Source organism: Coptis chinensis, chromosome 6 (genome assembly GCF_015680905.1).
Source record: "Coptis chinensis isolate HL-2020 chromosome 6, ASM1568090v1, whole genome shotgun sequence".
Classification (NCBI taxonomy): domain Eukaryota; kingdom Viridiplantae; phylum Streptophyta; class Magnoliopsida; order Ranunculales; family Ranunculaceae; genus Coptis; species Coptis chinensis.
In genome coordinates this window covers 85,774,057-85,785,951 of record NC_141461.1, presented here as the reverse complement: position 1 = coordinate 85,785,951, position 11,895 = coordinate 85,774,057, and the positions used below count along the sequence as shown (strand labels likewise).

The following is an 11,895-nucleotide window of genomic DNA, read 5'->3' as shown; positions in this document are numbered from 1 at the left end:
CTGCTTCGGATAGACCTACAATCGCTATTCACGTGCCCTCACAGCACATGTCATCCATCCCGACTACATATATCAGACTCATCTCATTACCGTGTTGCACCTGATATTCGCTCTCAATGACTATAAAAACCACCCTTCCTGTGAGGGGCACGTAGATAGCAGTTGTAGGTCTATCTGAGTTAGCATAGGATGTAATGACTACATATCTGTACTCATCAGTACACGTGTCGCACCTGATATTCGCTCTCAATGACTATAAAAACCACCCTTCAAAGCTACGTGTGGCTTGATTCCAGTTTCACTAACATAGTGCTGGATACATAAACATCTTCTTACTCATGAAGAGCAGCCATTAACACACCCCATAACCATTCCCTCTTTATTATCCTAACTCAAAAGCTAAGGATCAAGTCGTAATCATTCATTGGTGTAAATTTAGACATTTTCAGTAAGTAAGATAAAAGTTTTGACCCGCCTGACCAAATCTCTACACTATATGATAGTCGGGTTTTCAGGAACCCACTCTCCACTATCAAGTAGGCAAATTGAAATCTCTCTATTTGCTCAATTTATAAACACCTCCCTCACAAAAATTAGAACCCCCCCCCCCTATTAATAATTTAGAAGAACCCTCCTAATGTCACTTAAATTATTTAATTATTCTCCATTTCCCTCTCTGAATTTAGAACAAGCCCTCTTTTATTAAGAATTTAGAAAAACACTTCTTAATGTCACTTAGGAAAAAAAAAAAACGGTGCTTAGCACGGTTTGCATACTTGTTAGTAGTTTAAAACCTGTGAATTAAACGTTGTACATAGTGTATCGGCCTAATTCGTGACCATCAAGATGGCATGTCTTCGGGACTGAGACAGCGTAAGGTAGAAGAAAGAGGGAGCACGTGATCCAGTCCGCGAATCATGTAAGGGGCACGGAATCTGGAGGGGCATAGGGACCAGTGTGGTTTCAATGACCCAAAGGGAGGCAGAATAGTGAAGGGGCATACGGGAGTACGATAACAAAGCCGCGATATATCAAGAGATAGTTGGACAATTAGTGGTCGTGGAACTAGAAAGAAGATCGTGGGATAAATGAGCGGTTAGCGGTTAGAGAGAGGGGGTGGTTAGAAGATATATAAAAGAGGAGACAACCAGAGGAGAGGACATCTAAAGAGGAGGAGAATCCAAGAGTGGAGAGAGAGAGAACTACGGCACAGCTTGATCCTCCCTGAAGGGGGTACCTAGGCAGCCCTAAATGGGTTCAGTTGAAAGGTTGTGGGGAACATAAGAAAAAGATTGTTCTCTACCGCATCAATTTGTTCTCGCATCAGCGGAAGAATTCCCATCAAAAACTTTCAATCAGATTGTCCAACGTCTCTTTCTTTTTCAATCTTTCGTCCCTCCTCAAAATAACCACCCAACAACTACTTTCTCAGACACCTTTCTTATCACACAACTCCTCTTCTTCTTCTTAACCTTTCTTCTTCCTTACAATAATGGTCAAAAAAAAGGAAAACACAAAATACTCATGATCTTCTGCAGTTGTTAGAACTCCATGATCTTGGGCATTTCAAAAACTTCATTTTTACTCTTCAAGCTTTGTTCAAAAAATTGGGCATCTTTGTTGAGGTGTGAAGTTTCGTCAACTAATCTAGTGTGGGCTTATTTTCGTTTTATCGAGAATCATTCTCAGTAGCTAAACGTCATATTAATTGAATGACGAATCGAGGAGAACATTGATATCTTGGTTATCTCACCGGGTCAAAAGCCATGTCATTGTTTTTGAGATCGCGATCGCGACTCAGCTTCATTGGTTGGTATCGCCTCAAGATAGTAATCTTTTCTTTACACCTACGCATCGGTGTGCGCCTATTTCAAGGACCTTTACAAGACATCAATCCCTTCTCGATTGGCATGTCGGTTCGCGATGCTTGGGTTTTGTGTCCAGTTCAAACGACGCCTACAACAAGCTTAGTTGGCGCCCTCACACTTTATCCGCAAGAATCGCCGCAATCCTCCAAGCTCAATGGAAAGATAATGGGAAACGACTTGACAATATTTACAAACTTCGGTTGTTGTGTTATGTTTAGCGGCTTTTGATAAGATGGTAAGAAAAGGGTTGTTACCAGATGTGAGGAATTGTAACAGGATACTAAGGATGCTTCAAGATAAGAATTTGGTGAGGCAAGCTAGAGAGGTATATAAGGTGAATTGATAGAATGTAGCGGGATGGAGCTCTTACCTCTTTGTAAGGAACCTAGGTTCGAGTCTTCGAGATAAGAATTTGGTAAAGGCGGGGCTAGAGAGGTATATAAGGTGATGGGTGAGTGTGGGATTAAGGTGACAATTGTTATTGATAATACATTGTTCGATATGTTTTGCAAGGAAGGGAGATTCATGAAGCACTACACCTCTTTTCGAAACGCGGAGAGAGGGTGTGCACCCATGGATGTTACTTACAATGTTTTAATTAATGGGTCATTGAATAAAGCGGCAGTTAGACGACGCTAAGGATTTGATTGAGAAGATGTTGGAATCGTGTTTGGTGATCTTAGCATACACCTATAATCCTTTAACATGTGGGTATTATGCGAATGAAGAGTTTGATGAGGCTCTAGCACTTGCGGACGATATGATGCGAGGAGGTGTTTTCTCTCACGATATCGACCTATAACACATTTGTTGATGGGTTTTGCAAAATGCGAAGAATGATTGAAGTTAGAGAACGGTTCGGCAACATCTCTTGGGCGACAATTTGGTTCCAGATATAGTTTCAGATAACCGTTTGATATATGGAGTGGGAAACTTGGAGGTCGCTAAGCACGGGGAGGAAGTTGGAGAGACAAAGGAACAATGGGATCAATTAGATTAGGGTGAGATCAACGCTCGGCCGCGTCGACACGGATGGTAAGATGATTACAAAAAGCGTAAAAGAGGCATACACCGCGGCAGGTAACTCGTTTCTTTTACCGTCATGTGACGTAATGGACGGACGAGTAGGGACTCGGCCGTCGACCATATTACACCGGGGCAAGCAAGCCTTGTCCCCCGCCCTTAGCAGAAATGTATCGCGGAACAGATTGGGATTGTCCCGACCCGTGGTTTTCCCGCGAACCTATTCACTCGAGAGGTCGCGGACCATGAATGAGAAACGTGGTTGTCCCCAACACTTTCGACCATGAAAGTTTCAAAGTTCTGAGAAAGAGAAAGAATTGCGATGCACCGTGGGAACCGAGCGGAGTTTAATTTCGGTATTGGGAGATGGATCCATCTCACCTCATTTACTACCTTATTTGCATACACTATATTATCATCAAAGAGTTTATCACCTGCATTAAATGTATATTGCATGATATAGCATTGAGTAAGACTAGAGTCGAGCCCTCAGACTAGCTATACGGGGAACCTCGGAGTTTTGTTTAGTTTTTCAATTAAAAAGAGGAAGCTTGTTTTTAGATATTGCTAAGTGAGCTGAGGAATGATAGTTTGTGTTAAATGTTGTATCAATGAAATAGAGAGCATACTTCTTCAAATTGTTTCATGAGTATTGGGCTATGAACGAAAATAACTTGGGGGCAAACCGAGGCTGCCCCATCGCTTCAATAACCCACCAAAGACGGGGGGATGAGCCTTTGTGGACTAGATGTCCGAATCAAACTTAGGGGCAAATTGAGCTGCCTCTAAGCCAGAGAGCGGGGGATGAGCCCTTCGTGGACCGCAGATGTCCGAATCAAACTTAGGGGCAAATTGAGTCGCCTAAGCCGCAGAGCGGGGATGAGCCTTCGTGGACCGCAGATGTCCGAATCAAGCTTGGGGCAAAAAACGAGCTGCCTATAAGCCAGAGAGCGGGGGATGAGCCCTTCGCGGACTAGATGTCCGAATCAAACTTGGGGGCAACCCTAACAAGCTTCATAGCTGATCAAAGAAAGGGGGGATGAGCCGCCTTCATGGACTAGATGTCCGAATCAAACTTGGGGCAACCCTAACAAGCTTCACGGTGATCAAAGAAAGCGGGGGATGAGCCCCTTCGCTGGACTAGATGTCCGAATCAAACTTGGGGGCAACCCTAACAAGCTTCACATCTGATCAAAGACAGCGGGGGGGATGAGCCCTTCGTGGACTGTATGTCTGAATCAACTTATGCAGTGAGTTCTTTGAAAGAGAGTTGATGGTGGGGATGAGACATATCACAGACATAGTAGTGAGCTATGTGAAGGAGAGTTGATGGTCGGGATGAGACACATCACCGGAGATAGTAGTGAAGTTATGTGAAGGAGAGTTGATGGTTGGGTTGAGACACATCGCGGACATGTTAGTGAAGTTCAATAAAAGGAGAGCAAGCGGCAAGAAACTTGAACGCGAGAGCAAACCGAAGTCATTTGTTGATGACACCGCCTAGTTCAAGGCCGTGGAAAAACAAACCAGGGGGCAAGCTATCCGAGTATATTCCTTGCTATATGAGTGGAGCAAGTGGGAGGAGCCATCCGGTGGACCCTCTTGTCCAAAACAAGCGTTGGTTGGACACACCCTTAAACTAGTAGGGCTTAAAACTTCAAGAGACGAAATGAGAAAATATCAATATGAGCTAGAATGATATAAATGGAGACATATTCAAACTATTAGATAATTCGAGATGGCACAGAGCTAGTGCTAGAGGATTACACAAAATTATGAGATCACGTCATGATACTGTGAAGGTTTGGAATTCAAACGATCTGAGGGGCGTCAAAGGTCTTCGGGTCCACCGCCTTCGCCGACGGACGCAGAGGGGGCATCCAGATCGGCCTAATTCGTGACCATCAAGATGGCATGTCTTCTGACCGAGGCCAGAAGGTAGAAGAAAGAGGGAGCACGTGATCCAAAAATCCGAATCATGTAAGGGGCACGGAACCGGAGGGGCATAGGGACCGGTGTGGTTTCAATGACCCAAAGGGAGGTAGAATAGTGAAGGGGCATACGGGAGTACGATAACAAAGCCGCGATATATCAAGAGATAGTTGGACAATTAGTGGTCGTGGAACTAGAAAGAAGATCATGGGATAAATGAGCGGTTAGCGGTTAGAGAGAGGGGGTGGTTAGAAGATATATAAAAGAGGAGACAACCAGAGGAGAGGACATCTAAAGAGGAGGAGAATCCAAGAGTGGAGAGAGGGAAAACTACGGCACAGCTTGATCCTCCCTGAAGGGGGTAGGTACGTAGGCAGCCCTAAATGGGTTCAGTTGAAAGGTTCAAAAGAGAGGGAGTCTCATCTTTGAGAAGAGACAGAGAAGAGTGGAGGTGTGAAGTTAAAGGGTACTAATTGGGTTCACACACATAGTTTTACGAAAATGCAAAAGCTAGCAACGTCCTTGGTGATTGTGGACTAGGAAACAGACAAATGTTGTACGTACGGTGTCCAAATATTCACAACACGCTATGGTTGGGAACTTGGGAGGCTGCTATCCAATATCACCTATTTAAAAGCTGTTATTGCTCGAGAAGAAAATGAAAAATTAGAGAAGGGCAGAAGGGTGGAAAAGAAGACAGAGAAAGCAAGAATGGTAGATTATTCCATGCTGCCTCCTCTAAGTCCATTAGGGCAATACATCAATAACCCTGTAATGACTTACCACATTATTGGTGTTTATGAGTTAGAGATCCCATTTGACAAACCTCAAGCTGTTCAATTCCTCGAAGATGGTTTTATTCCTATTAATAAACGTTTCTCCTCAGCAATAGTTATCGACGAGAAAGGAGTCCAGAGATGGAAAAAAGTCGAATACAGGACGGAAGATCTTGTCATTGTTCCCACATTCCCATCGAATTTAACAGCAGAGGAATATGATGATAAAAAGCTTGAAGAATACATCTCTGACATATACACAGAACCATTTCCTGAAGAACTTCCACCTTGGCAAGTGCATCTATTTAATTATCCAACATCTAATGCAGCTGGAATAATGGTGTTCAAGCTAGCCCATGCACTTGGTGATGGCTACTCATTCATGGGTGGTTTACTTACTCTGTTTAAAAGAGCTGACGATCCTGCTATTCCTCTTAGGTTTCCTACAGCATCTTCTAGACTTCCTCGACTAGTCTCTAATTATTCAAGAGTATCTAACTTAGTATATAGGTGTGTCAACACTTTTACCGACCTTACTAAGGTTTTGCTTGGTCCCTATTTAATGGAAGACGACGACAGTGTTCTGCGTTCAAAGGCACCACTCTTGGAGTATGCTCCAGTAAATATTTCGTCAGTTACCTTTTCCCTTGATCAGATTCGTAAAGTCAAAGACAAAGTTGGAGCTGTAAGTTTTGTTATCTGAGATCTTTTCAGTTAAGGTGTTACGTCAGTACTTAAGCTTATTGAATTTTAGTTGTTCCGAACTAATTAACTCCTTGCCTTTTGCGCAGACGGTGAATGATGTTACAACTGGAATAGTTGCGTATGCAATGCAATTATACATCAAAAGGAAGGGGAAATATACGGGTGAAACCCGTTCTACTGCATTAGTGGTTCTGAACTTGAGGATGTTGAGGGGCTTCAAAACTCTTGAAGAAATGTTGAAGGCTAATATATGGGGCAATCACTTCGGATTCTTAAGTATAACTCTACCATCTTTTAAGGACGTAGACAATGTTGATCCCCTTGAGTACATTGCCAAATCAAAAAGTGAAATGAGACGAAAGTTAAATTCTATGGCTACTTACTTCACTGGCAAGCTGCTGTATTTATTGGGAAGCTTAAAAGGGCCGGAGGTCAGGAGTAATTTAGCATAAACAAAAAGAAATCTTTTGATGCACATAATTAAGCACTCATCTATTACTTTTCTCTTCTGCAGGGACCAGCTGAGCTCATAATGGCAACTGGGAGGAGCACAACCATGACGATTACTAATATGATTGGTCCTGTTGAGAAAGCCTCCATTGGTGGACGCCCACTTAAAAGCTTCTACTTCTGTGTGTCTGGTGTACCTCAGGTAAAGCAAAACCCGAATATCCCATACTCCTTTAATTTGAGGGACAACATTTTGGGAAACTTACCTTCTTTCCCCTGACTTTAAAACTTTCGTGCCCATTAACCCAATTTATTTGTATTGAAAGACATGGTTTTAGTAAAGGTTTAAAAGGGCTTTCGTCACAAAATTTTGTAAGTGCCCACATATTGGTAGACCAAAAGGGGACTCAGAATGCAACCAACATAGAATTGACGAACCGGTAAATTTTGGATGAAAATCATCATAGCTGTTGTCCCCACAAGTTCAAATTTCGGATCACCAAAATTCAAGAGTTAGGCAAAATACACTGGGTTTTAACCAATTTTTTTAATGATGCAGAGCATGTTGTTTACTATGGTAAGTTACGCAGGAACGCTAAGATTGACGGTAGCAACGGAGAAAGGATTTATTGATCCCAAACTGCTTATTTCCTGCTTAAAAGAAGCTTTCACAAAGATTTATGTAGCAGCAGTTGGAGAGCATCCAGTGATTTTTTATTAATGTTATCTTGTGCTCAAGTTGTAGCCACGCCAAAAATTTGGTATATCTATCTAATAAAAAGCAATGGTGTGGGGCCCGTAGGGCTTCCATCCAACGATTGTCATTGTCTTTTAGAAATTGTGACATGACTGTTTCAAGCTATCGGAAAATACAGTTCCACAATATCATTTTCTTCTATAATATAGGGTAAAAACTTTTAGGTTCGATTCTCTTTCTTCTCTTCTCAGATCAGACCCATGGTCAGGTATGCTACTCTGGTTTCTTGCGAGGATTGTTTCGCAGCTTCAGAGAGGGACACGTTCGTATTTGCCTGCAAGAACCTGTTAATGATATGCTTGTATCAATTCTGTCGTTTTTGTTTGATGCAGATTGAGACAGCAGATAAGTTACACTTTCTAAGTTTGTTGCGGAAGGGGAAAATTGTTCAAGTCTAATGGCACATCCTGGTCCTATAGATATATTATTCTCAGATAGTGAAAGTGAAATAGAAGTTTGTGTGGAAAATGGAGCATCCTTTGCTGTCGTGGGGTTTTATTGTTACTCTTTTCTTGAAATACAGAGGACAAAATTGTGTCTTCACATAATTGCTTGTGATCTTGCTTTGGTTAGTTTTGTTTAGTTGTTTTTTTGAGAAATGATGCAAGTACTTGGAAGCCCTCTTAGTTCCAGCTGTTGTGAAGAAAAGATGAACTCCTGTTGTGGTTCTTTACTTAGTGAGCTTCAGGTAATCTTGTGACTTAATTTACTGTTTTACTTCATTATGCATGTTTTGTCTTTCCTAGTTATATTGTTTGGGTGATGATTCTTATTTCATTGCAGCTGGATTCTTGAGCAAGAAGTAAATTATTAGTTAAACATAGTTAGAGAAAACAAAACCATGAAGTCTTGTGTTGTTATTTTAGTGGTTTGTTTTCCTTCAATTTTTGGGTTTATATGTTTTTGTGGGAAAGAAGAAGAAATTAGGACCAGTGAAGTGTATATTTATTGTCCTCAAACCACTTGGGTTTGGAAAGTTTCATTTTTGGTCTCATAAATGATAAAGCAAGCTGGGTTTAAGGTTTGGATGTTGTGACTAAATTGGAGGTCTATTAAATTGTGGTTCTAAATATGTTTCTGGATTGTTACTGCAGCAAGCATGGGATGAAATGGGGGATCGAGAGTGAAGCAGAGAAGGACCGGATGTTGATGGAGAAAGGAGTGTTTAGAAGTGTATCGGAGGAAGGTTGACGAGGCAACCAAAGCAAAGGCACGCCTCCATCAATCCGTTGTTTCAAAGTTGCCCATTAACCCAATCATCCAACACTTTTGGTTTGAGCTTGCAACACTTAGGGCTTCTCTTGGGGAGCTTGGTCTTCATTCCATAATTGACTTTAATCGTACACCATAATATATCTAGGAACCAGTTAATGATTTTTAGCTTGTTTGTCCATCAATGCTCTTTAAGAGATAATAAATGTTCCAAATTTGAATCTAAGTTTAAATTGGGACTAATATTTAAGGTCTTGAATTATTATAGAGTAAAGACGATATCTGTGCAGAACTACTCTTCACTCTCTGCCCCTAGGTGTTTGTAATCAGGCTCTATTGCTATCATTGTCAGTAGTGAGGTATATAGATAAGTACTGTTTTAATTAAAGATGAGGCTTAGTCTGCTTTAAATGTATAAACCAATTCTCTTATAAACTTACAAAAAGTAAAGAAGTGACCGCCATCGCCCATCAGATCCAGGATATTGATTTACCAACCTTTTGGCCCGGCCCCTTCGAGATGGAAATTCTCATTATTATGATTCCCCTAAAAAAAAAAAAAAAAAACAAGTGGACTATCTGCGTATACACTGTTTGTTTTCCACGATAATCAATTGACTTGTCAAGTTATGTAGAGGAGCAAAGCTGTTTGATGTGTTGCTAAAGGAACTGAAAGACCTAAGACACACTAGAGAACATTTGCATTAGTGTGCTGGTTTCCATGCTTATGCTGTTTCCCTACTCTTTGGTTTTCTTAGCTACAAGATGGTAATCCTATAAGAATAGTCATGGGTTTGCTATTGGAAAAGTGTCCTTTGATTTTTATGATGATGGTAGTTTGGATCCTTGCAGTTCCTTTTGTTTTACTTGCGTTTCGTGTTACAAATGATACCAAAAGAACACAAATGGCAAATTTGAAACTTAGTTTCCACAGGTTATAGCAATATCCGTAACATCAGTCCATCATAATTGTCTGACATTGTTCGTGTGAGTAATGTACCCAAGTAAAACCATGCGCTTGATAAAAAACAGTGTCAAGAAATTGGTTTTGTTACCAATTTGAGCCTCTGATTTTCAATTTTCATATCTTGAAAAGCACATTCTTATATATTTCTATTGTTTTTACATGATATCATCTACTTCTTTGAGTTCTTTCCCTTTTGTCGCTTCACTCTTTCATGCATGAGGTGCATCATCCTTTTTACTTCACAATAACATAAAATTCTTTTTGAATGGACCCAAACTCATATGATATGATAATATCTGGTGATTAGCCTTTTCTCAGCCATTTGCCTTGAATTTTGTAGATTCGAGCAGAGAAAAGACCAACACTGAAAGAGCAGCTGTCATCCATCAAACCACTGGTAGACAATCTATCTAAGAGACAAGGAGGAACGCATGAGACAATTTGCAGATGTAAGAACACAAATTGAAAAGATTAGAGGAGAGATTTCAGGATACAATAATGACATGAGTTGTAGCAACAGCAAGGAGGAGAATGATTTGTTATTAAGAAAGCTTAATGAGTATGAGACACATCTTCATTCACTGCAGAAGGAAAAGGTATGTGTGTATGAGGATCTTTACCTGATGTTATTTTGATTCCTTCCTTGCATTCTTTCTGTTCCCATTGTAATTTTTTTTCCCTCCGCTTGCAAATCGATCGCCTTTAATAAAGTTCTAGAATATGTGAATGAAGTCCACTGTTTATGTGGGGTGCCTGGACTTGATTTTGGGAAGACTGTGAGTGAAGTGCATCCAAGTTTGCAACAAGCGGCTCCAGAGCAGTCCGCTAATATCAGTAACAACACATTGGAATGTCTAGCTCAAGCAATCCAAAAGTTGAAAATGGAAAGGAGATCACGCATTCAAAAGGTATGGTATATTCTTTTGCCTTCCGAGTAATTTTTTAATCCCTTAAGTTGGATCTTTCCTAGCTTGCTCATCCTTTTATTTGCCAACTTATTCATGCTTTCTATTTATTGGGAACAGGTTCAAGATCACGGATTTAAGTGGAAATCTCATGCACATATTGCAGCTAAATTGTTATTCAACCATATTTGCTCGAGAAATGTGTTCAAGTTTACTGCCTCACTTGAAAATGTGAACTGCGAAATCTGAATTGAATATATAGTTTTCATGATGTAATTTGACGGTGTTGTAATTATTTGACTTTGTTGAATTGTTAGTTATTTTGTTGCTTCAATTCGTAGGCAAACCAGATTGTGCCTATAGTAGAACCTATATGAGCCACTTTTCAGTTGTGCGTTGTCTTCTTTTTTCTTTTGTGTTATTTCTCAGTTAATCAAAATTATATTGTTATTCAAATGCTAGGTAAGTGGGTAGATTCTTATAAAATTTTATTTGGATATTGTTTAAATTTTGTCCAATATTGTAATTTTGTCCAATATTGTAATTTTGTCCATGTCTTGAGGAGATGGCACATGTAATTAGCTAGAAGATAAGATCATTGAATTTGTGGCTCTAGGTATATGTATCTCACTAGGGTAGCTCAAGGTGAGCTAATCTTTTGCTTCTGGGGGAGTTTAATATGTACTAATCTCTGGTTTTTAAGATAGTGCTAAAGGTGTGCTGAGGTTATTAGTGTCGTACGACACGGGCAAACCCTAGTACTATATGTAAACCATTCGTTGGAATTGTGGTTGCACATAAATGTATTCATTCCATTGAATAAAAAAAAGAATATCTTTGTATCGAAATCAATAAATATTTGGGTGTTTACTTCGTATTCGAGTTTTTAATATATGTATGGTTATCCCAGCACTCTAAAAATGCTTGCCTATACGCTGTCTCGCAATAAGAAGTATACGTTCAATTTATCCTAGGACTTCCGGCCTAGTGTATGCTCAATTCAGCACTCTAGAAATGCTGAATTTACATGGATATTGTATGAACCTAAAATTTACAAATAAGAACCAAAGAGCTAAAACCTCAACCTAGACCTAGTCTCCTTCTTTTTCTCTTTTTCTTTCTCTCCTCTCTCTTTTTCACTGTGCGGCCTCCCTTTTCTTCTCTCCATCCTCTTCTCTTTATACCCCTTCTCCATTTCATCTGGTTCATCCACATGTCTTTCCATCCCTTGGTCCCTCTTTCCGCCGTACCTATGCCACGTCCGCGGTTTAGGGTTCTGCGGTCACGATACCATACTCCTT

At 40.4% G+C, this 11,895-nt stretch overlaps 1 protein-coding gene and 1 long non-coding RNA gene across 2 annotated transcripts; both read left to right on the top strand.

The window, feature by feature from the left end:
• The first annotated feature begins 5,471 nt into the window (after positions 1-5,471).
• LOC147495032 (wax ester synthase/diacylglycerol acyltransferase 11-like) lies at positions 5,472-7,686 on the top strand. The gene is made up of 4 exons (XM_086569522.1): positions 5,472-6,284; positions 6,391-6,735; positions 6,819-6,956; positions 7,314-7,686. The coding sequence occupies exons 1-4, from the start codon at positions 5,535-5,537 to the stop codon at positions 7,473-7,475; spliced, it is 1,395 nt and encodes a 464-aa protein (XP_086425648.1). The 5' UTR covers positions 5,472-5,534; the 3' UTR covers positions 7,476-7,686.
• Positions 7,687-10,397: 2,711 nt separating this feature from the next.
• LOC147495031 (uncharacterized) lies at positions 10,398-11,450 on the top strand. Its single transcript, XR_015199232.1, has 2 exons — positions 10,398-10,597; positions 10,715-11,450. It is a non-coding gene; the product is annotated as an uncharacterized LOC147495031 (long non-coding RNA).
• Positions 11,451-11,895: the final 445 nt, after the last annotated feature.

Bases quoted from the DNA above. Each gene is read 5' to 3' on its own strand.
- LOC147495032 (XM_086569522.1), top strand. From the start codon at position 5,535: ATGGTAGATTATTCCATGCTGCCTCCTCTAAGTCCATTAGGGCAATAC. The intron at 6,285-6,390 runs GTAAGTTTTGTT...CCTTTTGCGCAG, and splicing joins TCAAAGACAAAGTTGGAGCT to ACGGTGAATGATGTTACAAC. The intron at 6,736-6,818 runs GTCAGGAGTAAT...TCTCTTCTGCAG, and splicing joins GAAGCTTAAAAGGGCCGGAG to GGACCAGCTGAGCTCATAAT.